The 27,059-nt window shown below is 42.2% G+C and overlaps 2 protein-coding genes across 4 annotated transcripts; one reads left to right on the top strand and one right to left on the bottom strand.

Annotated features, from left to right (window-relative positions):
- Positions 1–3,677: 3,677 nt before the first annotated feature.
- On the top strand, positions 3,678–10,187 carry Rnf183 (ring finger protein 183). Of its 3 annotated transcripts, none has more exons than XM_046451412.2 (2): positions 3,678–3,932; positions 8,179–10,187. In XM_046451412.2, exon 2 carries the CDS (start codon positions 8,215–8,217, stop codon positions 8,791–8,793), a length of 579 nt encoding a protein of 192 aa, XP_046307368.1. In that variant the 5' UTR covers positions 3,678–3,932; positions 8,179–8,214; the 3' UTR covers positions 8,794–10,187. The 3 variants fall into 3 exon arrangements, with proteins under 3 accessions (XP_046307368.1, XP_046307366.1, XP_046307367.1); XM_046451410.2 differs by lacking the exon at positions 3,678–3,932 and adding an exon at positions 4,006–4,167; XM_046451411.2 differs by lacking the exon at positions 3,678–3,932 and adding an exon at positions 4,178–7,503.
- Positions 10,188–11,469: 1,282 nt separating this feature from the next.
- On the bottom strand, positions 11,470–27,005 carry Prpf4 (pre-mRNA processing factor 4). The gene is made up of 14 exons (XM_046451409.2): positions 26,883–27,005; positions 25,928–26,105; positions 24,356–24,542; positions 21,412–21,499; positions 20,989–21,068; positions 20,735–20,828; positions 20,163–20,257; positions 18,778–18,836; positions 18,002–18,125; positions 16,560–16,649; positions 14,728–14,850; positions 14,510–14,617; positions 14,301–14,419; positions 11,470–13,377 (listed from the first exon to the last, which is right to left on the bottom strand). The coding sequence occupies exons 1-14, from the start codon at positions 26,907–26,909 to the stop codon at positions 13,184–13,186; spliced, it is 1,566 nt and encodes a 521-aa protein (XP_046307365.1). The 5' UTR covers positions 26,910–27,005; the 3' UTR covers positions 11,470–13,183.
- Positions 27,006–27,059: the final 54 nt, after the last annotated feature.

Genomic DNA, 27,059 nt, shown 5'->3' with positions numbered 1-27,059 from the left:
AAGGACCTCCTGCAAGGGCAGTTTGAGAGGTTGAAAGACCAAATGCTTTATGCTCAGACCAGCTGGTGAAGAACTCTGAGTCGCAGTCCTGTGTTTCTAAACATACCAGCCACCGAATGCAGAAGGTATTTTGTCCTTTGGCTGCAGCTGGAGCCTGCCCTCTGCACACAGGACACAAAGACTCGAAAAGCCAGAGGCCTGTCCTCGGGAACACGGGGAAGAACAGCACTGGACCATCAAGCTTCCAGCCTCAGCTCTGACATTTAGTGTCTATGGGGGTGAAATGGCTTAATTTCACCAAAATCCAACTGCTCCTCACAGAGTCCCTTGAGTTAAGCTGGGAATATTCACACCACCTGAGCTGTGACATGATTAAAAAGATGTTGCATGGGGCTGGGGTTGTGGCTCTGTGGTAGAGCACTTACCTAGCATGCATGAGGCACTGGGTTCAATCCTCAGCACCACATAAAAATAAAATAAAGATATTGTGTCCACCTAAAACTAACTAACTAACTAAATATTTTTTAAAAAGATGAAGTATGTGAAGGAATATCTAGTTCTTGTGAGGCTGAGGCAGGAGGATATCAAGTTTGAGGCCAACTTGGGCAATTTAGCAAGACCCTGTCTCAAAATTTTTAAAAAAGGACTGGGGATGAGCTCAGTGGTGGAGCAATTGCCTAGCCTGTATAAGGTCTTGGGTTCAATCCCAGTACTGAAAAAAAAAAAAAAAAAATCCAGATCATGTAATTCCTGCAAAGTCTTAGGCTGGGAAGTAGCATCATGTCAGTGTTTCTATCTTTATTCAAGTGACGCAGTCTAAAAGTAAAATAAAATAACAAAACAAAGCAGCCCATAATCCTTAGTCTCAATTTTAAAATCTCAAGCTCTGAAAAAATTTTTCCCATTAAATTTTGTGTCCAAACTTGATCTGATCTTGTTTTTATTATTTTTGGTGTCAATGTTCATGAAAAACTGCAGAATATTGTCCCAGATCACATTGGGAGAGTTGTTCAATGGATGACAAATGCATATTACCTTCCTAAAATATGAAAAGCTCTAAAACACATTTGGCTGCAAAGGTTTTGCATAAGAGACTGTGACTTGCAATGGAAATTCTGACGACACACAAAGCCAATGTGGGGGACTCCTAATCCCAGGTGGGGACTCACCAGCCTCCTTAGGCTGTCGTGTCCTTGGGGATCCCTTATGAACCTAGAGATGAGTAAATCAATTCGAGCCAAGGAGCACATTGAGTGGTTTTCTCCCAAATCACTACTCACACTGCAGCGTGTCTCTGAATCTCCTAAGGATCTTGTAAAATGCAGATTCTGCCTCAGAATGAGTCTGAGTCCTGCATTTCTCATCCCCAGGCCATGTGTGTGGGGCTGGGGCTGTCCTAGACTCTGGGCAGTCCTATGGCCATCACCTAATCATAAAGCCCACCCACCTCGGTCATGGTCTTCTTCTCCATCCTCCATTGCCCACTGACCTGCTTCCCTGTTCCTTCCCAGATGGCTTGTAGCAGCAGCACCTGCCTCTGCACCACGCCTGGCTTGGCTCCACCAAGTCTCATGACTCTGCTTGCCCAGATCCAGCCAGGGTACTGCTTAGGCCAGGCGCTTTTCCAGCTGGCTGACCTCGCCCCCCACCCCCACCCCAGGCATAAACTAAATTAAACTCCCAGATTCCTGAGATGCCTCACTATCTCTCCTGGGAATCTCTCCAGAAAAATTTTCCACTGTTTTCAAAGGACTCCGTGGTCCTGACCACCCACAGATATTATGATGATGCGTTTACTCACTAGACACTTAGTGACCACTAAACAACTAGTGACCCGGAAAATGGCCCCCACCTGTGTTGTTTATCTCACTGCTTGCTGTGCCCTGACTGCTTTCTTACCTGCCCCACCTGCTTACCTTTAAGTTCCGGATTCTGAGTTGCAGAAAACTCTGACTTATTTTCCAAGATAGCTTTCTTACTACAAAAGTAGTATGTATTCATTTGAAAACTTAGGAAATACAGATGGCAAGAAGAAAATGAAAATGTTAGCACCTCTCACCCAGAGATAACCATTGTGACATTTTCCTCAGGGATGTTTAGTCTTTATACATAAATTTGACTTTATAAAATCTGCCTCATACTATATAAATTCGTTAGAAAACTGTTTTCCCTCTTGCATTTATAGTATATTGTGACCATATTTACAAGTCAATGAAAAGTCTTCTGGAACATCATTTTAAATGATGATATAGTTTTCTTCTTAACTGATGGGCTTTTGGGCTGTTGTCAATCATTTGTGGTTAAAATAAAACTGCAATGAACATCTTCATGCAACCAAAACATATTTCTTGGCTACTCCTGGGGAATGAAATTATTAAAACAGATATATGAACATGTCATGTTTTGCACTGGTATTGTCAAGCCGGGATGCATGACTTCCAAACTGTTGAATACACACTGGATCCTCAGTGTCTTGAATCCCCACTGACCTTAGTTAACCAGCAGAGAGAGAGGAAAGTGGGGAATTCCCAATCTGAGAGGAACCGGAAGGACTGTGTATTAATTTGAATCACATCACACTGTCTCCACTCAGAAAACTGCTTCAAGGTCTTCTTCAGAGATCTCAAACTTCCCAAAGTCTACAATTTTATTTTCACACAATCTAAGCTGGGCTGAAGTCTGTACTCATTTCTGCATTTATTCTTCCATCCAATTTTTATATATTTAAAATTAAGGGATTAGATCAATAAGGAATTGGTTAAGCAATTTATGGTATAGCTAGTCAGTGAAATTTAAAAACTGAAGAAAAACTATGTACTCACACAGAATGACATCTCAGACACATTATTAAGTGAAAAAAGAGAGGCTTATTACGGCCCATACAATATGCACATTTGGGTAAAAGGAGAAAGAGGAACACGTGGACATTTTGTTTGAATTTTTGTCTTTGGAAAGACGCAAAGAAACCTATTACCTTAATTTCTAGGGAAATTAGGTAGCTGGAAGAGGAGAGTTGCCTTGTAAAATCAATCCTCTCTCAGGTGAGCCATGGGAATGTATTGCCTATTCAAAAATAGAGTTGAATAACAAAATCAAATGGGGGAATTGGGGAATTTGATTACATCCCCAATCAGATACGTTTATTTATTTCTGTTTATTCTCCAAATGCCATTGAAAAGATCACTATTAGAATCAGAGGACTATAAGTACAAGGAGAAGGTTAGAGGGGACATGAATATAATTGGGGACATGATATGGGTGATGGAAGACATCCTCGCTGTCTTTTGGAAAACAGTGAGGCCGTGGCACAGATCGCAGAACCAAACATACTTGTTTATATTTTCGTGTGTATAATAATCACATATATATGTATACAAATACATATATTCCATTTGCATTTCTTTTCCCATGACTTGCCTGATTGTATAAAAATATTAACAGGTCTAGTTAACATTTACTTGGGTTTCTGAATGCCATTCACTGTTATAGTCTGTGTATTATCTCATTTAATCTGCTGGTCAAGTACATGGATTATTGTCCCCATTTTCAGGGAGGAAACTGAGACTTGGAGAAGTTAAGTAGTTTGCTTATCTCCGCTGCTAGTAAGCAGAGTCTGGATTCTGAGCGAGGACTCTGACCCCACACAGACCTACAAGTCTGACTTGCTGGAGAACCCGGACTCTCCCTGCCTATCCTAAACTGCCTCTCCTCTGACATTTTTTCCACTGGATTATTTGCATTTTGCAAGAGCTCTTTATCTTTTTATTGCAGGTGCTTAGAAGGGGGAAGGGTGGGAAGGGTCTGTAGGGTACCCTGCCTTTGGTCAAAGCCCGGCTGTGCAGGAGTCAGGAGAGGTCAGCAGGAGGCCACCAGAACGGTCTAGGACAGTGGAAGAAGAAGACGAGCCCCACACAGAACAGAGGCCTGCGAGGGTGAGTGGACTTCCACCCCCTCAGAGACAGATCGAGAGTGACTCACGGGGTGGGGGTGGGGGATGAAGAGACCGAAGCTCCCAGGTGCCCCCTGTACACACAGACAGTCCAAAGTCATCAGAGGGAAGCCTGCAGCAGAGAGAGCCAGACAGGCAGGCTGGAGGCAGAAGTCTCAGCGCAGAGCACATGCTTGCAGGGTGGCACTCAGGAAGGAGAAGGGGCTCCAAGGGAGCAGGTAAGGGTAAGGGAGCCAGGGGGGGTCATGGAGACATGGGGTCACAGGGCCTGGAGTCTGGAGACAGCACTGCCTCATGGTGGGCTCTGGCCTGGGATGCAGGCTCCGGGGCTCATCCTTCAACAGTTTTTAGCTCTGAAGCCTTGGACAAGTACCTCCACCATCTTGTGCCTTGGCTTCCCCATCTGTCAAATGGGTGTAAAAATGGTCAAGCTAACTCTGTACTGAACTCCTGCTGAGTTGTGCTGGGCACTCACAGGCTGCAAGGTGGGGTCATTGGCCTCTTTAACAGAAGAACATGAAGTGCAGAGGTTAAGCCATTCAGGATCAGCAAGGGTCTGGTTTCGAAGGCTGCCTGCTCTTTACTCCCATTCTGCCTCCTTCATAGGGTAGTTTTAGAGAATCAAACGGCCTTTTGCAAATAGAAACAAGCGGTAAAAGGTGATGATATTATCTAGTGGTGTTGCCACACAGTTCTTCTGCCAGTTCCTTATCTCTGTCATGTTGGTGTTGGAAACAATGGGGGCCACTGCAGACAGTTAAGATTTGGTAATGACTCGTGCACAGGTGGGGAGATGACTTTAGGGTGGTGTTTAGGACTCACTGTCCCTGAGCTGCCCTGGTCTGGGGGTGATGGGTGATACATGGCACAATGTCTCCTGGAGACACTGGCCTCTGACCAGCTGACCTTGGAAGCACAGCGAGTGCCTCACTGATAAGGGCCAGGCTATAGTCACTGTCCTCCTCCTCCTCAGCCCTCCACGGCTTTGGCCGTGGGTCCTCAGAAAGTGTAGCTCTGATCTGGGGGCAAAGGGGAGAGATTTTTAAGAATAGTGAGACAAGCTTATCTGGAATAAAGTTCAAATTTTCAGGTAAGAGAATTTTTAAAATAAAACATAATTTATAGTCTTGCCCCAGAGATAGCAACTGTTGATATTTGGTTGCTTATCTTTCCAGACAGTTTTCTTTGAAAATAGGATTGTGTTGTAATGTGGTTTTATAGCTGGTTCTTTTTCACATTACATCATGGATATAGTTCCATAATAATAAATGTTCTATCACATCATTTCCAAGGCTGCAGAATGTCTCTTCCACAGATAGAGCAGAATTCACCTCGTCAGCCTCCTAGTATTGGATAACGAGGTGATTATCTGTATCTCACCACTGCTCAAGGCCTTGGGCATCTCTGTAATCAAATCTTTGCACAGGCCCTTGATTAATTCCATGGAATAGATTTCCAGTTCTGAGTCAAGGCTATGAACACTTTAAGGTTTTTGATAATGACTGAAGTTCTGTTTGTGAGGCAGGAATTCAGGGGCTCCTCAAAGATCAGTGGAGAAAATGTTCTCATGGCTTTGAAGTCAACTGTAACCCTTCCTCTCTCTCTAAGCGGTTTGCGGAAATAAGGCCAACCACCTCTTACACAGTCCTTAACTGGGCACTGGGCCTACCTAAAAGTCTCGCTCCTCCTAGCTTTCTTTTCACAAGAGAAAATTGAGGCCTGCGGGATGCAGCACCAGCTGGAATTCCCGTCCTCATAAGCAGCAGACCTGGGTTCGTGAGCTTCACAGCTTGGCTCCAGGATCTACACCTGGTTCTGGGAAGTTGGTTGATTCTGTCTCCAAAGACATCATTAATGTCGTCCCCTTCGGTCCTCTCCACCCTCAGCTCACTAATGTCACACATCACCGTCACCTAACTGGCCTTCCATTTCCAGTCTTGTCCCTCTCAGTCTGTCCTCTGCTCTGAAGCTGGGATGCTATTTGAAACATGGAAATAGTATCACAGATCAGGCCACCTCCCCGAAAGAAATTCAGATGCTTCCTGAGCTTCAAGCCCCACCTCCTGCCCTTCTCCGTCTGCACTTCTTCATTGCTCATCACTCATTACACATCTCCTTGCCTCACTAGCTCCAAGTGCCATGAGGTCAGAGACGGGTTGATTTTGCCCACTGATGCAATGCCTTGCACAGCGCCTGGCATATAGTAAGCACTCAATAACTATGAATGAATGAATGGTCCACTGAATAAAGCACTGGTATAGACCTTTGGTCAAGTGCTTCTGTTAGGGCTGAGCCATCTTATCTTGCTTATCCTCATTTCCTTCTTCCCTGTGTGGTGCAGTGACCGAGTTTCTAGAAGAAGAAAACCAGGACGCCATGGGTGAGAGAGTAAGTAGGTTCTGCTCCAGGTGTCCGGTTAGTCAGGGGAGATGAGGCTATATCAGGGGTCCAAGGGACTCACAGCCCCCAAAGCTCCCCTTGCATAGTTCCCAGGTTCTTACCATTAGAGTCTTATGGCTGTAAAGAACCAGTAAAAGGAGAGCATTTCTGCCTAGCCAACAGCACACACCCGGCTTGTGGGCTAAGTGGATACTGTTCTGTTTTTGTGACAGCAGCATGGTGGTGGACTTGGAATCCAAAGACTCGGGTCCCAGTGTCACCAGAACCAGCTAGGTGGCTTGGGGTGAGTTACTTATCTCCATCTGCAAAGTGAGTGGTTAGGAAGAAGTGGTTTTTAAACCTTCCCCCACCAAAAAACTCAGCTATTTAAATAATTGAAAGGACCAAGATGAGAAATAGATAACAAGCCAATCATTTCGATTTGAAAAAGGAAGCAGGGCTGGGGCTGCTCCCTTCTGACTGCTCTCCTTAAGTCCCCAAGGCTGGCAGGATGGCCAGCTGTGGGATTCGAAGATCTCAGCTGGCTGGCTGTGTTCTAAGAACAAAGCAGAAGGCAGCAGGGTTTGCCGGCTGTGTGGGTACGGTAAGAGATCAGGAGAAGTCAAGGGGGCCGGAGGAGGCTGGCGTGCAGAGTTTTAGACCGTGAACCAGGTGAATTTTGCAGCAATAGAAGCACAGGGCAGGCAGCCCTTTGGTGCGAGGAAGAGATTCCAGCCATTTGAGAAAAGAAATGAGGGAAGAGGAAGCCCGGACGACTCACTTACCCTTTCCATGATCCAGAAAGGAAATCGCCACCCCTGCCTTTCCAGGCCAGGGACCTCAGGTCTGGAAAGAACCGCCCACAATCACGCAGATACTTGGTTTCCAAGTTCAATTGGCTGCCACGCCCCAGGTGTGTGTGGGGGAAACTCTGTCCCCAACCTCCCAGCCGCCACCTAGCAGCTCTCTGGCCTTGGCACCAGGCAGGTGCGCTCAACAGGCTGCAGCCTGGGCCACCTGGCAGCTCCAGGTGCTGTGATCTTGCTGCCATGGAGACGGCTTGGTGGTGAGAAGGCAGTTTCCCAAAGCTTTGTGGATTCAGGAGAGGGAGAGACTAGAACCTCAGGCACTTGTGAGTATTCTGCCTGATCCCGCTGCAGTCCGCACAAGCCCAGGTGGGTGTCTTGATGGTTTCCCTGGACAAAGCAGGGTGGGGGATCCAAGAGACACCGAGTGCCAGGGAGAGGCTCTGTGAGGGCTGATCTGGGGGCCTGAGCGATAGGTCCCAGATCAAGGGGAAAAGCTTTCCCAGGGGCCTCTTCATCAGGCCGAGGAGCGGGCCAGGCAGCTCTGGAGGGTTGGCCCTCTAGACCAGGCGGAGGAGGAAAGCAGGCCTGGCATTTGCTCCCACAGAAGGACAGACAGGGAATTGACAAAGACCATCTCGCCCTGGTCAGAGATTTAAGGGAAGGGAGGGTCTGCCCTCTAGCAAAACCCCAACCATGGTTCACCCTCTTCTGACTTCGGGGCAGTCAAGGGCCAACACGGTGACCACAAGGAACATTTCCAAAGCCATCCACAAAGCCAGGGTGCAGTTCCCTCCACTGCCAGTTCATCTGGTGCTGTTGGTTGGGGTGGTGGTGACTCAGGCCTTCACCTTGACGCAGGGGAAGCTGTGTACATAGACTTAGTGGAATGGCTTAGAAACAAGGTGCTCTGGAAGAAAACGCTTTTGAACCTAAGCTGCTTCTGTAAAATGGGACTGAACAGAACGCCACAGAACTCTGAGCCTCAGACCAAGCTCAGGGACAGAGCTTCATGGGTGTACCTTTGCTCCTTTTTCCTGCCAGGACATCCCCTGTGAGGCCTCCCAGTGTGGTCTGAGGATGACCGAGCCCCAGGGCCGGGAGCTAGAGGCTGAGTGTCCTGTCTGCTGGAACCCCTTCAACAACACGTTCCATACCCCCAAAGTGCTGGACTGCTGCCACTCCTTCTGTGTGGAATGCCTGGCCCACCTCAGCCTGGTGACTCCGGCCCGGCGCCGCTTGCTGTGCCCGCTCTGTCGCCAGCCCACCGTGCTGGCCTCAGGGCAGCCCGTCACTGACTTGCCCACGGACACTGCCATGCTAAGCCTGCTCCGCCTGGAGCCCCACCACGTCATCCTGGAGGGTCGGCAGCTCTGTCTCAAGGACCAGCCTAAGAGCCGCTACTTCCTGCGCCAGCCTCGGGTCTACACACTGGACCTAGGCGTCGAGTCTGGGAACCAGACTGCACCTTCCCAGGACACTGCCCCGGCCACCAGGCCTATGCCCATCCCCATCCCCAGCCACTATTCTCTGAGGGAGTGTTTCCGCCACCCTCAATTCCGCATCTTTGCCTACTTGATGGCTGTCATCCTCAGTGTCACTCTGCTGCTCATCTTTTCCGTCTTTTGGACCAAGCAGTTCCTTTGGGGCGTGGGCTGAGCACTCTGTTTCTGGAGGAGGAACCAGGCCTTTCTCAGTGGCTGCTGGGGCTGGGGATGCAGAGCCTCATTTGGTGTTGTCTTCCTTTGTAGTATTTTATGATCCAGAGATCGGTTAGGCCCTGTTTGCTTCTGGGAGCAGAGAAGGCCCTATCGTGGGTGCACGTGGGCGGGGTTGGGGGATGAAGCGAAGGGCTAGGAGGCATGAAGAGCTCTGAGTGTGAACCAGGGGTTGTATGGCTGTAGAGCCACATAGCAAGTTGTGCCAAAGGGCTGGACAATGGTATCCAGCGACCTGACTAGTCCAAATAGCAAGCCGTAGCTCTCCCTGGAGCTGTTTTGGACTCAGTTCATGTTTTTATTTTATTTGCTCTTTTCATTATGTGTTGCTAAAATGTTTGGAAAGTAGGTTTGAATTCTGTGAGAAAATGTGCTTGTCTCCCCTTTTCAGCTTTCTCCTTGGATGTCTTTCCACCAGTCCCAGTAAAAAACGGTCTGCATTCCTTAATTCCTTCATTTATTCATTCTACAACCATTAATTGGGCAGGTACTGAGTGCAGAAGGGAAGAAAAGTGTAAGATTACCCACTGGTGGCTGATGGCCCCCAGCAGCAGGGAAGACGCACCATCAGCTGCTTCTTACACAGGACAACCTCTTGTCAGCATGCAGTTCATGGAGTGTTGGGAGATAAGAGTCTAAAGGTGAAGAAGCCAAGATCAGTGGATTAGGAATCTGGGATTTGGGCTGGAGTTGTAGTTCAGTAGTGGAGCATTTGCCTAGCATGTGTGAGGCACTGGGTTTGATCCTCAGCACCACATAAAAATAAATTAAGGTATTGTGTCCATCTACAACTAATAAATAAATACATTTAAAATATTCTTAAAAAGAAAAGAAAAAGAATCTGGGATTTGGGGCTGTAGATGTTGCTCAGTGGGAAAGCACTTACCTAGAATTTGCAAGGCCCTGGATTCAATCCCCAGCATCATAAATAAGTAAATAAATATGGGTTTACAGGCTTTTATTCTCTCTGTGGGTGCAGAGGTCTGATTAGATGGTGCAGGGGTACAGCTCTGACTCCCTCCTGAAAGTACTGGGATTCTGGCCTCAGAAGGTAGGATGCAGCCCGGGACAGAGGCAAAACTTTATTCCCATCCCAGGCCTGCTGTGGGGGACCTATTTCTTACATGAAGAAACCAAGAACCCAGGAGCTAGAATTTGAAGCTAGAGCTGATGCCTTGCAGTGTCTAAAACCCTCATTTCTACTTTTCTAGTTTTAGTTTGCCTGGTGGCCCAGAGCTCTGAAACAATCCCAAAGTGGTTAACACACCATCACAATTACAAAAAGTTGACATTTTGAGTTTCTTTTAATTGGTGAAATAAACTGTCAGAACTTGAGTCAGTTTTATTTGGTCTAAATCATGTTCAGTTTAATGGAAGTATCCTCTATAAATCCTTGTTAAGGGTCTTAATGTACAAGGTATTCCAAAAGAGCCAAGAAATATATTTTTAGTAAAAACAACAGTTTTCAGCTCCAATTTGTAGAAAAATTCTCCATTACCAAACTGGAAAACTGCCTACGTAACCCGCCAGGGACTAGCAACCTCCTCTCCATTGGTGCCCTTCAGAGATAATTATACTGAGGCTGGGACTGCACCTCTCCCAGTTGAATTCATTTCTCTACTCATCTTTGCTCCGTAACTTTGCAGCAGGTAAGTTAGGCAATGATCTCACCATATTTTCCAAGATGGGTGGGCCAAAGTGGCTCAGGGCAGGGGACAGAGAGAGGAGCTGGGAAGAGCCAGGGAGGAGCATCTGCCTATTCACTAGGGCTTATGGGTCTAATTGTCATCCCCTAAAACCAAGACTGTGCCATTTTGGCTACCTTGTTCAAGGCCACTCAAAATAGAACTTATATTCTTGGAGTGGTAGATACACCACCAAATAAGACCTAATTTTGGGTTATTTTGGGTAGGGAAGGATATACCTAATATTATAGTGTCTTCTAGTTTCACATTCAGTAGCTCTAACCTTGGGGTAGTCCTGTCTTCTCAGGGAGGCATTTGGAAACATTGTGGGAGCACCTTTGGTATGCAATGAAGGGGGCGGGCTGTGCTTCTGCAATTTAGTGCAGAGAAGGACACTGAGACCTGCTGTTTCTTATGATGGTTCTATGCAAGGAAAGATCTATTTCAAAATGCAAACAGTTATCCTGTTGAGCAGTACCCAACAGGCTCCTGTGAAGTTCATGAGATAGAAGTGGGAAAACTGACTCCATATGGTGTGAAGTCAGAGATTAAGTCACTTGTGAACAGGGCAGTACACAAGGTGGAGTTAAAAAGATGATCCACAGAGGAAAAAGGTAATGCTGGCTGCACTGGACTTGTAGCCAGTGTGGCCAACCTACTCAAGAAAGCCTGTAGAATCTTTATAAGATGAAATGGTCAGACAGATTAAGGTTCAGATTCAGGTTTTATAACTTACTAGCTGGATAACTTTGGTGAGTCACTTCTTGGAGCTGCAGTTTTGCCTATAAAAAGGGAATAAGAAACTCATATGGTCATGAGGACTACGGAGATGTCTGAATGTGCTGGCACACTGATGAGGTAGGGAGTAAATGTTCTGCTCTGTGGTGGCCATGATGTTCAGCTCAGAATAATCATGAAATGCCACTCCTGGCTTTGTGTTTCTCTATTACTTTCTATAATGGTGTTTGAAGAAATGGATATTCTACCAGATATTTGTTCTATTAAAGGCTTAGATGAAATATTTTTAACCCAACCACCACCTCATGAACCACCACCAAAAAGCAAACAAACAGGTGAGTCCAAGGGAAAAATAAGATTTACACCTGAGAAACTGCAAACCACTGTTAGTGCGCCATGCCCAAGCTGCATGGGGTACACTCATGTTCATCATTTTACAAAAATGGTGATGGAAAGTTTTTTTCATGGCAAACTACAAAGAAAACAGAACTATTAAACAACAACTTAGGGCCGTGAGGACAGACCCAAGAATTCAGAGGCTTAACAACTGAACAGGATATGCATCGATTTGGTTATAAATGAAATCAGATTAAAAACAGCATGTTTAGCTATATATCACATATTCATAATTTGCAGGATAGAGCCAAAGCCACTCTCAACCTCTCTGGATGGGCCAATGAAAGGATTTTGAACATTAATGGAGAAACCATTATATTAGCCCTTATTTAATTCTTCCTTATTATGCTTTTCTTCCAAATTCCTCTTTTTATGTGAATTTACTAATTTCAGAGGCCAGAAAATATATTCCTGCGGTAAGAGGGTGAAGGCAATCACTACATGCCCAACTAGTAAGAATTACGGAGCCCACGCACAGTTTACTGGTGATAAGGCCAACAGTCCCCTATTAACAAAACTAAGAGTGCTGATTAAGGAGAAATTGTGCTAATTCATATCTGAAATGTTATAACCCAAACCAAAAAAAAGATACTCCTTGGACAAATGACTAGGGTTCAGAAAATGCTTAACTATAGAAAACAATTTTTAAAGGATAGTTTTTATGGTAGGATTTTACTCCTAGCAAGTGAGTAATAAAGAGAAAAAGGTTTATGTTTAGTAATGCCTATTAGGGATTTTTTTCCAGTTACTTCGACATGAAGTACCTTTTAATACACAAAGTACATCCTTTAAATAACCATAGCAAGGAGAGTGTACAAGAGAGACATCATGTTTGCTTTCTACAAATTTCTTTGAATCTTGACATAGTGGCCTTGCTTTAGGGTAGTATGAAGGATGTTAAGCTTCAAAGCAAGATGGAAGGCATTTTCTGATGAGGTGAGTGTTCAGTTCTCAGTTTCCTGATGCAGTTAGCATTCCAAGTGAACTTCACAGGAAGGGGTCAAAGCTTCAGTGTATAAACATCAGCATAACTGCTGTCCACTCCAGGGACTTGCCGTGAGACATTGTTCAACCAATATGTGGTGAGATGTGTCTCTTTCCTCAAGGACTTTCAGAATATAGTCCAGCTACCTTGCTCACTGGATCACATGCAGCCCTGAAGCACATACCATGTCATGGGAAGCCAAGTTTCAAGAATTAAAAATGCAGAGAGTAGTCACAATCCTGAGTGCTGAGAGCATTCAAAGAAAGACCAATAAAAAATGTCTAGGAGGTTCATGGATGGGCCTGAAGATGAGAATTTCATTTTCAACCACGAAAGGAGTTCACCATCACCTAAGGACTGGGCTGCCTCTTCGGAGTAGGCTGACGTGAAAATCCAAATCTACTGAGGGTCTATACATGGTAATTGGCAGAAAACATGATAGAACAAAACACATCAATTCTTTTCTTTTAAGGAAAATGGCTCCTAAGGGAGAGATTGGGGTTAGAGTCCTTCTTCCACGGTCTTGTCTATTCAGCCATCCAGAGCTTGAAGGTCCTGTCATATGAGCAGGTGGCTATAAGCTGTCCATCAGAAGAAATGTCTAGACCCATCACTTTGCCTTCATGGCCAGCCAAAGTCTTCAATGGGGACCAGCCTGGGTGGGTCCAGATCTTGGCTGTGTTATCATAGGCACCAGTGAGCAAGAAGTTCCCATGGATAGCTATTGGAGAAAAGAAAGGAATGTGCCTGAGAATTCATCAAATATTCAAGAGCTTACCAAAAAAACCCAAACAAACAAAAAACCAAAAACCACACACACAAAAAAACAAAAACCTGCCCAAACATACTATTTTGAAAAAGAAGGCATTTCTATTCCTAGAAAAACTAAAAACTCAACATATTGATTCTATGTTTTTTTTTTTTTTTTTTTGGTAAAGGGGATTGAACACAGGGGCACTTAAACACTGAGCCACATCCTCAGCCCTGTTCTGTATTTTATTTAGACACAGGGTCCACTGATTTGCTTAGCACTTTGCTTTTGCTGCAGCTGGCTTTGAACTGGTGATCCTCCTGCTCAGCCCCCTGAGCTGCTGGGATTACAGGCATGCACCACCACGCCAGGCCTGGTTCTATATTCTTAGGAGGCCTCCAGGAAAAAGGGACAACCACAGGCAGACTGAGAAGTGACAAAAGAATCTAGCTCTTTCCTTGGTAGACAAGATTAATATTACTTTTCAGAATATCCTTAGAATGTCCATGGAGAAAAGAATGAAGCAAAGCATTCACAAGTCTTTACTCTCATGGTTTGTTTTTTGGTTTTTTTTTTAAATTTTTAAGTGCTTTTATTTTTTAGTTGAAGATGAATACACTTATTTACTTCTATGTGGTGCTGAGGCTGGAACCCAGTGCCTCACACATGCTAGGCAAGTGCTCTACTGCTGAGCCACAACTCCAGCCCCACTTTCATGCTCTGCCATAGCTCTGCCCAGGGGTACAGCAGAGGAAGGAAATTGTAACTTGCTCCTCTAACAGAGGTCAAATTTTCCCCTGTTCTACTTCTAAGTTAAGCTTCAGCCTGGATTGCACTCCACTGATGTGCAGAACTTGTGTAGTGTTTACGCCTAAAACAGGAGGGAGGCTTACGTTCAAATTTGACTCCAGTCACTAAATTCTGATGGGCAGGGATGGTATACACGCAACGTCGTTGTCGGAGGTCCCACACTTTGCAAGTGTTGTCACCACTGCCAGTTGCAATGTGGTAGCTGTGGATCAGATGTAGTATGAAAGTTAGAAAACAGAGTAGTGACTGACCAAGCACCCTCTCCACCTCTCACTCAATGAGCTTATTTTACCCATTGGGGGAGAAATTTATTCCATAGATTTCCTTCAGGTGGCCTTCTAGGAACATGATACAACGTCCTGTGCGTAGGTCCCAAACACGACCAAATGCATCCAGTCCCCTGACAAAATAATATATAAATAAACACTTTGAATCCAGTTCTATGGGGAAGCAGGCACATCTAAGAGGTGACACTACTGAGCTGCCCCGGCTTTGTGAAAGAAGCCTTACCCAGTGCCAGCCAAAGAGCCATCTTGATGGAAGGCAATGTCATACACACCCATGCTGTGGCCTTCCTGATGCAGGATCTCTTCTTGAGCTTCCAAATCCCATAAGCGCCATGAACGGTCATAGCTAAGAAAAGGAAGAATTACACTAGCAATCAACCAGCAGGTTGATTTGGTTTCCACAATGTGCAAATTACTATCGTATCTGTGGCTTAACTTAATGGTTCCAAAACTGTTCTTTCAACCATGTGAGTAAGAAATTCCTTTCTGGAACAAATAATGCTTCAACAGCTAAGAACACCTGTCTTAGGCACTAACAGGGAAACCTTGAACTTGCTGTAAATCTACTCTAGTTAACTATTTTAAGAACAGAATTCCCTAAGAATGGCTCAGCAAAGGTTCTCTTGCCTATATTCTCTTTTCATTTTGTCATTATGTCTCATTATTTGTTGAACTTTGTATATTTACAGGGCCCTATATTGGATGCTGGGCATACAAAAACAAGACTGGAATAGAACAAAGTACAGAAACACACCCACATATATCTAGTCAAATGTTTTCAACAAAGGTGCCAAAGCAATTTCAACAGAGAAAGGAAAGTCTCTTCAATAGTTGTGGTAGAACTGGCTAAGCATGTGGAAAAAGACCAAAAAAAAAAAAAAAAAGACAAATTCAATTTAAAAAAGGACTAAGTGGGGCTGGGGTTGTGTTTCAGTGGTACAGCATGGCACTGGGTTCGATCCTTAGTACCAAATAAAAATAAAGAAAATAAAGATATTGTGTTCATCTACAATTAAAAAAAGAAAAAAAAAAAGACAAATCTTTAACTAAACATTGCACAAAAGAAGATATGCAAACAAATGGTAAACATATGACAAAGTATTCAATACCAACTGTCATTAGGGTAATAAGAATTAGAATTTAAGATAGCACTACACAATGGCTACCTTAGACAAACTGGTAAGATTGACAACACCAAATGTTGGTAAGGATATGAAGCAACCAGAATTCTGGGAATGTAAAATGGTATAACCACTTTGAAACACTACTTAGAAGTTTAAGAGTTTTATCCTCTGAACTATCAATTGTACTTCTAGGAATTTACTCAAGAGAAAGGAAAAAAAAAGCATGTCTGCAAAAAGCCTGGTATAAGAATATTTAGGGCAGCTTTATTCTGACTGATCAACAAGACCGAGTGTCTATCACAGTACCAACCGTGGCGCATGCACACAATACACCACTGCTCAGCAATAAAAAGGAACTACTGACACCTGCTACATGATTGGATCTTAAAAATGTTTCACTGGGTAAAAAGAAACCAGACACAAATGAGCTCAGACAGTCTGAATAGAGGTGATTCACTTATAAAGACAGAAATCAGATGAGTAGTTGTTTTGGAGAGGGGAACTGAGTAGGAAGGGGCTTGAGAGAACTTTCTCTATATTGACAGGGGTGTGGGTCACACAGATGGTAGGCAATTGTCAAGACTGAACTATAAACTTAAACTCATCTCACCGGATGTTAATTTATACCTCAAAGAAAAAGTTCACCACCAGATTCTAGCCTCACTGATACAGAACCAGAAAGAGAAACTGATTAGTTGCCAGAGAGATTTTAATACAATGTATAGTAAAAACCCATATTTAAGTCATTCATTACAATTTAAAAGCAAATACACTTAGTTCTCACTATATCATATTTTTTTCTCTGATTCTGAGCAGTTCACAAAAATTCTACTAGAAATCTTTGCTCTAAAAATTTACTTGGCAGACAACGAAAAAAAATTAACAAAATGCCACAAGCATGTATGAATGGGAAAATAATGAGATGGCTTACCAGGTAGTGCCCAGGAAACGTCCTGATGGATGCCACATCACTCGGGCCACACGTACTGTGTGGCCTTCAATATCTGCCACTGGTTCATCACTGAAAAGGAACCAAACATAGACAAGTAAACCACTTTATAGTCATGTAAATATTTATTGGATTTATTTATTGTTGTGAAGATATACCCATTCTGTACATTTCAAGTGGCTAAGTTGTAACTATGCTTACAATTTGTTAAAATATTAGGGTTAACAATAATTAAGCTCCTTCCCAAGGTTTTAAAAGATTTGGGACTATTTCATGTGCCCATAAGGCCAGCTGACTACCACCTCAATTATCTATTACTAAACCCTCAACACCACATAATTTAGTATTAGAGAAAAGTGAGACACTTCTGCCTAGTAAGCAAAGTAGTCACTTTGCACCAAAGTAGTACTTGGATTTTGAAAAGAAAACTTTCAAATCATACTTAGAAATCAAACTGTTTTAGTACAACTGGGCTACAGATAAATCTTTCTCAAATCTTAGTCTATTCAAGAATCCAAATGGAAAAAGGAAATCCTGAGTAGACAGAGGCTTGGCCTCCTTTTGATGGTCATGAAATTCTGCTACCCAGTATCCAGAGAAAGATCAAACACAGGTGAAGGAAATAAACATGAACTCTAAAGAGGGCAATTAAAAAGGGAACTTTGTCAATGTGCATACAAAGAACTAACCAGAGCCCCAGGGGAATAAACATTGCTAAGTATTACCAAAGCCAATTAAAACTTGCTGGCTTGTAGATGAGACCCTATTTGGCAGAACAGACACTAATTAGCTCTTTAAAAAATGTTGGAATCAAAACCTTTCTGTGCTTTCCCAAAGAAAGAAAACTAAGTAATTGAATTCAGATGTCTTAAACCAACAGGGTACATCCACAATTTTTTTTTGGGGGGATAGCAAAAATAATTAAATAAAACCCAAAAACCTGTTGTAGTTGATAAATATATCCTAGGTCAGAGATGGAGCCAGTGGGAGATGACACCACCTTCTTGGCACTGCTGCCAGACAGAACCTCACTTTCCTTTCCCCCGTGGCTGTGAGCTAACAACGAACAGGCTACCAAGATTGTTATCCTCAGTCCATCTACCAAACCACGCATTTCTCTAGTGCTAACCCACTGTGTAGGAGGTAGGCTGGATCTTTCCAAAATATCTGCAGCTGGAAACAGTGCCACTATGCTGGAGGCACAAATTGAGGTTCAAAGTTAACCAGAAAAACCTGGCACAACTCCTCTGGTGAAAGAAGTCTAAAAAAGAAACCTCCCACTCTATTTTCACACTAATTTACCTTAACTCCTAGTTTATTGCTGGGGTCAAATATCAGATTTTTTAACCCTGAGTTGCTGAGAGCCAACCAATTACTTATGTACTTTAAGATGGAGGTAGCAATTGTGGCACAGTAATACTCACCTGTCAAGACTCCAAAGTTTCACAGAACCATCAGCAGCACAAGAGGCCAGGTTGACATCTTTTTGGTCCAATGAGATCGTAGACTTGGGATGGAATACAATTGCGCCTACATTTGTGTTATGGCCTTAAAAAAAAAGAAAGTTAAAGGGTTCTCACTTCTTTATAACCTACAGCACAATATATATTTCGATGAACAATACAGATAAAAATATATCAGAGAATATGTGTGGACATGTAAAGTATTAAAGTGACTATTTATCCAGGCACATGCCTATAATCCGAAGCTGAGGCAAGAGGATTGCAAGTTTGAGGCCAGCCTCAGTAACTTAGTGAGGCCCCCAAGGAACTCAGTGAGACCCTGTCTTAAAAAATAAAAAGAGTTGGGGATGTAGCTCAGTGGTAAAGTGCTCTGTGTTCAATCTCCAGTACATACTACCCCTTAGTGTAAATAAATAAAGTGACTAATTCAACATTTAAAAAGAAAAAAAAAAAGACTTAAACTAATATTTAAGCTAGATTAGAAAAAAGTAAAACATTAAAGGTTTGTGTTTATTAGTTCAGACATTATAAAATGCCTGAGTGTGGATGGATATGAGAAAAAGGTTGTATGGTAAGAAGTCATTACATTCTGGCTTTGGAGTCCGAGAAACTAAACAACATCAAATGAAATCAGGAATCGATGCTGTGTGTACTGGGTTTGAGTGTGAGGCAGAGTTTTACTACTTATAAGAGGTCACGGTGGGGATAAAACAGATCTAAACAAGACTCTAACTTACCTCTAAGTGTGTGAAGGAGGTTGCAATCAGGAACAGACCAGAGCTTGCAAAGCCCACTCCTATCAAATACAAAGGAAAGCATCTCAGCCAGGGTTGGTCTGGGAAGGAAAAGGTACCTTGGTAACATTACTAAAGGACAATCTCTTCTCACCCCCTATACACTTTACAGTGGCAGACAGAAAATAAATAAATAATAAAAGACTAATAAATTGAAGGGCTATAGAAGAAGAGATACAACCAGGTCTCAGACAACCAGGGGCTTTTACTGGACCCTACTGCTATCCTACTGAACAGCATTGCTGCTATTCACCTTAATTTCTGGATCAATTTATGAGGAAGGCAGAACAAATGAAACCATCATGTCCTATTTTAAATTGAATAGCATTTCATCATCTACAAAGTATCTAAATTAAAAAAAAAACAAAACTTATTTTGGAAATTTTCTAAGAATTACTTTCGTATCTACTATCTCCAAGGATACGGCAGGATTTCCATTTATGCTTTATGGTTAAGGAAACTGGGTTAGGGATGTAGCTCAATGGTAGGGCATTTGCCTAGCAAACGTGAGGTCCTGGGTTTGATCTCTAGAACTTCAAAAAGAACAAAACATTTTCTTAAATCACAATAAAGTAGAGTTAAGGTAACTGAGGCTTGGAGAGGTGATCTGTATAGTTCTTCGGCTTTCTCCTGGAGCACAGTCTCAATTTCTGCCTAGTTGCATAATTCCTATGCATTCAGTATAAGCTTCCTCTCTACTAGACACCATAGTCCGCAAAATAAGCAAAAACAAAGCAAAACAGGGCTGATGGTATAGCTCAGTGGTAGGGCACTTGCCTAGTATGTGCAAGACCCTGGGCTCAATTCCCAGCACTGCAAGAAAACCAATGAAACAAACCAAAAAACAAAACAAAGTTATTACATCCCAAGAGTTTTTGCATACGTGTTAAGTAGAAAATAAAGTTAAATTAAGACTTACTGAGTTCTTACCATATATCAGGCATTATCAAGGCAAAATGATTTACAAATGCTACCTCACTTCACTTTTATATATAAGGACACTGAATCTTACAGGGATTATGTATCTTAGGTAGGTAACAGAATTAAAACAAAAAACAATAACAAAAAATAGCTATCTAAACTGAGGAGTGAACACTACTTGGTCTATAATCCATATGATCTGCTCAAAAATGCCAGTGTCAAGAAATGACAGTCTGCTACATATTATGGTTCTCTGGGGCCCTGGTGAAACAAAGACTATATTGCATCTGTAGTATGGTGTGATCATGAGAAACTGAGGAAGTAGAACTAGACAGCTATGACAAATGCTTATTTTTTTCTGGACCTATCCCCATTTAGGAAAATGTCAACTGTAAAATAAAACTTACCAACAAGCTGTGGCCAGCATTTTGGAATCAGGACTAAAGTGACAGTAGGAGATAGGCCGATCGTCCCCAATCTGACTGCAGAAGTTATTCAGAGACTTAAAAAAAGAAGACAAATGATGACATTAATAGGGTAATCCAAGAGTTCCTTGGCTTTTCTGCCATAAAAAAGGGGCAATCTTTCAGTTTTAACCCACCCCAAGATTTTATACTTTCACTGTTATTATTAGAAAACACTTGTATTGGTGAATGGAATCAGGCTTATTTGAAGCTCCAGCTATATTCTAGCCTGGTAATACTAACTTCTATGTCAGCAAATATCAATAGAAGACCATATAGCAGTCTGAAGCACAGCTGCAACAAATTAAAATGGAGCAGTCAAAAATAGAACCAGTGGCCTCTGTGTGTACAAAGCACAGTAGGTTCCTGCCACCTTAACTAACAGTGCCTTGCATGTCATAGCAGATCCAGCAGGAAGGAATATTCATGGTAGTTACCTTTACTTTCCTTGAGATGGTTCGAAGTAAAAAAATCTAGTAATAGAAGATATCAAACAATCATTGCAAACACCTTACCCGGAGAGATTTGTGCAGCTCTTGCATCTGGGATGTCCTAGTTGTTTCAGGAATCTCTTTATGGAGACGGGCCTCTTCCAAGCGTTTCATTGCCCTGGGACACAGAAACAACACTGCTACCAGGAACAAAAAGGCTGTCAACAAGGGTTCTTAAGCTTCATTTAATAACCACTATCATCATAGAGTCGATCCTCATTCTCTCAGAGTAAACAAGAAAAAATATGCTTCTTTCTTCTTCTAGAGGCTCTGCTTACCTGGGCAGTGAATAATTAGCAATCCACAGCCTGGCCACCTTCAGGCTATTTGGTCCTTCATGGTACCAGGTTTGCTGATACTGAAAGGCAAATAAAGAGCAGAAATGTTAAGTCTGAAGCATACCTGCCCTGAAGTCAGGCATATGTGCTTTCTACTGTATTTCCATGTCTTATTAGATGGCTCTGGTTTCTAAGTAAGTTCACCAAGAATGCTATTAGTTCTTTCCTGAATAGAAAACTCACTTAGATCCTTTGATATTCACATAAGAATCACAAACAATCGCCAGAAACTGTTTCTGAATGGAAGAACCCTCCAAGCCTTTTCTCCCCTTATCCTGACAAAGCAATCCACTGAGAAGAGAAAATGACACAAATATTTCATTTTCTTGATGTTTATACTGTCAAACCAAAAACGTATTTTACCTCTTCTTTGGATTTCTTAGATTTCTCATCATCTTTTTTTGTCTTTTTTAAGGCATCAGTACCAACCACTGAGAGGATATTTCTTAATCTGTAACACAAAAGACCAATATGTAAACAGAGTTGAGCTAAGACTGTCAAAAAGTACAGTAGTCCATGTCCCTGCCCCCATCTACAGGGGGATACATTTCAAGATCCCCAGAGAAGCTAGGTACAGTGGTGCAGGCCTATAATCCCAGTGACTTGGGATGCTGAGGCAGGAGGACAAGTTTGAGGGCAGCCTCAGCAAGTAAGATCCTGTCTCAAAATAAAAAGGAACTGGGGCTATAGCTCAGTTGTAAAGTGTCCCTGGGTTCAATCCCTATTACAAAGAAAGGAGAAAGAAAAAAATGCCCAGTGAATGCCTAAAATTGCAGGGAGTACCAAACCCTACATATACTATGTTTTTTCTTTTTCTGTTCAAACTTCATTCACAACTCTACCAACCTTCTGTAGGAGTCAAATGGGCATGCCTAAACTTTCATGTGATTTCTTTTACCCAATCTTCTTTATTTGAGATTTCCTAAACTCAACTATAAGCAATTTCTTATCCCATTTGGAGTTAACCACTCTGTACACTGCTACCACTTAGACAGTGAAGACAACCACATTCCACTCAAGGCCACAATGCACTGGATACTAACTGAGGTACTAAGTAAACAATAATTCAAAGAAATAGTTCTGGGTTCCAAGTAGCATAGCTGTGGGGGGAAGACAGAAAGTAACAAGGAGATATAGTTTCTTATTTTAAGTATCATGACAGCAGTAAGAGCAGAATGCTAAATTAGAATATAGAAGGGACACCTAAGCCAGCTATTTGGACCAGGGAAAGCTTCACAGATAGAATGTTATCTAAATTGAGTCTTCAAGTAGTCAGGCCAAGGGGTCAAAAATGGGAAAATGAACTGGGTGCAGTGCTGCACACCTGTAACCTCAGTGACTCAAGAGGCTGAGGCAAGGGAATTGCAAGTTCAAGGCTAGCCTGGATAACTTAGTGAGACCCTGTCTCAACATAAAATAAAAAGGGCTGGTGTAGCTCAATGGTAGAGCATCCCTGGTTCAATCCTTAGTACTGCAAAATAAAAAATAAAAACACCCCCAAAACATGGAGAAATGAGAGTTGAGGCAGAGAGTTAAACAAATGTAAAGGCCTGGAGGTAAGAAAACCACGTTAAGCTCGGAATCACAAACAGTTCAGTAGAGCTGAAGCATGGGGTACAAGGAGGAAATTTAAGTAGGAGCCACGTCACAAAGAGCTGTTAGTGTTATTCTAAGAAGAGTTTACATTTGAGGAAGATCCCTAGAAAAGTATGGAGAATGGATTAAAAGGGAAGAATAAAGGCTGCAAAATCACACTGTGTATTACTGTAGAAACTCTCTGAGTCATAAAAAAATAACACACTTGATAGAAAATATTGGTGGGGTCACTTTGCAAGGATCAGGTGTTAGGAAAAGCTTCTTTGAACAGGTGGCATTTGTGCTGAAACAAAAGAATAAAAGAACTCTAAAAGGCAAAGTATGAACAAAAAGAGAAAAGATTAGTAGAAAACAGGAAAAAAGCTTGAGTACTCAGGAGGGCCAATGTGGCTGTCTAGAAAATTGGGGAAGAATGGCACAAGGTGAGTTTGAAGACCTTTTTGGTCATGACTAGAGGTTTCTTATTCCAAGTATAAGAAGAAAACATGGGAGGACCCCCCAACCCACCCCTGTGCTGTGGATTAAAACAGAGCCTTGTGCATGCTAGGCAGGTATACTACCACTGAGCTATATACCCCCAGCCCAGAAACTGTAGGTTTTTAAGCAAACAATTAACACATTTTCAGCTGTCACCAACTATCTAGATGTGAAAGAACACAGATAGACTGGAGGTACATTCCCAAATAGAAAAGACTAGGTTTTGCTGACTGATAACAAAGGAGGTATGGTGGGTTTTCAAATGAGAACTGTGGGAATGATAGTGCCATTTGTAAGGGGAATAGAAGAGTGGGCCACAAATGTCAATTAAGCTGTCTCAAGTTTGAAGTACTTGTAGGAAGTACTTCTAGGTGACAGAAATTTTTGGAAGTCAGCAGAACATACATAGTAAATGATGCCATGGAGTGGAACTGATCTCCAAGGGTGAGCATAGGATAAGGACAAAGAACTGCAGCCTATAAAGGTTAGGTAGGGAAAAGAGGCTGAAAAAGCGAGAATGAGGTAGAGAAATAGGAGGAAAATCAGAAGGATTTGGTTGTATGGGAATAAAGGAGAGGGAGAGTTTCAGGCAGAGTGACAGGCAGTGTACTAGGGCTAGTCTTAGTAAAGATGGGTTAGGGATCTTAGGGAGCAATTTCAAGGTGTTAGGGGTCAATCATTTTGCAAGGGGCTGGAAAGTAAGGAGTAAGGGCCTTAAATAAACAGAGTAAATACAAACCATCTCTATAAGAAGCCTGATGATAGAGGGGAGAGATGGTTCCTTATGGATACAGAGACAAGAGAAAAATCCTCAAAAGTGCATATCACTATGACACTGCGCAACCTTAATATCACAAGAGGAGCATTATTCAAGGATAGTGCTTCTGTAATTATATCCCAAAATATATATCATTATGTTTTGTGTCACTGACATAGAATATATTTGATGTGTAAATTTTCAAAGCTCAACAACAACTGTTTATCCAACTCACAACTTCATACTGGGGTGGGAAGGGAGTGTCTTAGCACCTTCTTCACACTACAAAGGAAAGCTGATATTGGAGTAAAAATTGGCCTAAAATCAGATTATGGGTTAAAGCTATATAAAAACAACTTAAAATATTGATAACACTGAGAATTCTATTAAAGTTTCAGCTAGAGGATCAACTGGATTTGCAACTAGAACCCCGTGATGAATTAAAAAAAAAAAAAAGTACATATTTAGAAAAGTCACCTTTCTCTTCTTTCAGCAGGGCCCTCTCCAAAAAGTGTAATGGGTTCCCCTAAGGCTCTAAGGCAAGCCTTGACCTCTGAGTCGTCTGTGGAAACATTGATTTGCCGGGCTCTCTTCCTTCTTTCAAACTCAGCCAATACTTCTGCCTGCCGTTCACTGATGTGCTCTTCAATTTCAAATACTTCTCCTACAAAAGGAATATGCAATATTAGCAACTCACCAGACCTTCTTTTTTTTTTTTTTTTTAATATTTATTTTTTTAGGTGTAGTTGGACACAACGTCTTTTATTTATTTTTATGTGGTGCTGAGGATCAAACCCAGGGCCGCCTCCTACGTGCTGGGCAAGTGTTCTACCGCTGAGCTACAACCCCAGTCCTCACCAGACCTTCTTTAAATAAGGAGAAAGAAATAATTTTTAACAAAGTATGTATATGACCCTAAAGAGAGGTAAATGCCTATTATACACTTTATAATTTACCATTTTCAGTTTATAAACATAGTTTAGATGAGATCAGAAAGAGTACAGAACATCTTTAGCAAATGAGTTTACTAGCCTTCTAATCAGAAGGTGAACTAGAAATATTATTTTAACACTTGCTAAGACTATTTGCTAAGAACAGTCCCAGTACAGGAACACTTACAAATATTAATTAGTAAACCGGAAATAATTACCAGGAAAATAAAATTCCCTTTTATAAGGCTTTTTTGGATAATCTAGAAACTAATTTTTTAAACTTGCACCAAATATGTACATCTAAATGAAAAATGTGAGGTGCAATAATGAAGCAGTTAGTCTTAAAAACAGCAGAAAAGTTAAAAAAAGAAAAAAAGTCACTAATATATACGATGTAGAAAAAGTGTGGAAGGATGAGAAACCTGACAAAGTCCTTCCTGCAGAGGATTCTTTTCTTCTTATACCCCTGTACTGTCTGACTTTATGATAAATAGATATAATTTTATCTTAAAAATACAGTAGAATTCTTGTTACTGTCATGGAAAGATATCACGAATAATATATAGAGTGAAAAGTGCTGGCTACAAAACAAGTTTATATATTATGGTTTCATTTACAGAAAAAAATTATGTATTTTTATAGTTACTTTAAAATTCTCAAAAGAAATTCATTCAATTAAAAAGAAATACAGGATTTTCTACTTCATAGTTTGATCTTTAAAATAAAAGTAACTATTATCTTTTTAATTTAAAAAAGTTATTTCAGTTGGGGTAATAACAGGAAAAGTAAAACGGATATTATTTAACAACTTTAGTTTCAAACTAATGCTCAAACTGTTAGATGTCCAGAAAATAAACAGAATCAATATGAACCCAAAAACACACTGAATAAACTTATAAAATAACTAATAATAATTAGTGGAAGAAAAACTGTTTTTAAACAAAATCTCTGGATGCTGCCAAGAAGGACAGGCAAAGCACAAATATACAGATGCAAGTGTAAAGACTGAACTTTTTTCATTATAAAATGAGTGCTAAGTTTGGGAAGGTATTCATTACATTCATTACAGAAAACTGCAGCCACGAAGGTAAAGATGGACTTGGAATTTGCATCTTACCAGAGGTTATATTAATATTTCCTGCTTCAATTCCTGCTTTCAGTCCTTCTTTACCCAAAATGCCAGACTCTCCTTTGGCCAGACGTTCTCTCTCCTTCTCTTCCAAGCTTCCATAATAGATGTGTGGTTTCTTCACAACAGGAGCCACTAAGTCGTCGGGTGCTTTAGTTTTGGGTGCCTGTTAAATCAAAAGGTTGGGTTAACCTAAAACAATCTTAGAAATTTACCAGGCTTTCCCAAAGGATGATGCTCATCCTGAGCGTCAATCAATACTGTTTCCTCTAAAATCCAAAGGGCAGCTTCAGCACTAGTTAAGATGTTCTTCACTGATTTGCGAGGGTGGGAGAGGGTGTTTTATTCTCTCACTCAAATCTGCCCGATAGGAAATAAGAGGTGGATAAAAAAACAAAACAAACTAGTTAAGTTCTTTTGGTGACTTTTTTTTTTTTAATCAAAGATCTGCTTTGGAACATGCCTACTTCATTCTGTTTGAAATGCAATAGGTTTTTTGATTCTTCCAGGGCTTATTGATCATCACTGGAGAAATATCAAGGGTAACAGATAAAACCAATGCGGTGCTAAAGGGAAACAAGTTACAACGTTACTGATTTTCACATTTCAAATGTTTTCAGATTGAATATGAGTTAGGAGGCCTCATTACAATTCCAAGGACGTAACTCTTGGCCAGAGCATTCCTCGCTCCAGGGCACCGTTTTTTAGACCAGTCGGAGTGTTTACCGTTCGGGGCGTAATGCGAGAGATGCAAGAGCCACATAGCACATGAAAGCTCTTGGGGTCCAGGAAAACGCTGCTGGGCTCTCCAGGATACCAGAGTCCAGCAGCCTTCCTCCTCGGCCCTCCACGGCCTCAGCCCGCTCCCTAACGGCCCCTTCCCATAAGGACCCCACCCTCTTCGGCTCCTTGCCACAGTGAACTGAGATCCCGAGCTCTGTACCGTGGAGGAAGCTCGTGAAGAAGCCATGCCGGGCCCAGGAGCCGCCAAGCCCCAGCGAAAGCCGCGCTCTAGGTTTCAGACCGTCCACCGCGCGCCCAGCAAAGCGGAATTGCGTCACCTGCCGGAAGTGGGTCAAGAGCCGACGCAGCGCCCTAAGCTCTCGGGGCATGACGGGAG

Source organism: Marmota monax, unplaced genomic scaffold (genome assembly GCF_021218885.2).
Source record: "Marmota monax isolate L192 unplaced genomic scaffold, Marmota_monax_Labrador192_F-V1.1 WCK01_AAM20220418_F8-fsc00020, whole genome shotgun sequence".
Taxonomy (NCBI): domain Eukaryota; kingdom Metazoa; phylum Chordata; class Mammalia; order Rodentia; family Sciuridae; genus Marmota; species Marmota monax.
This window is presented reverse-complemented; position numbering and strand designations above follow the sequence as displayed.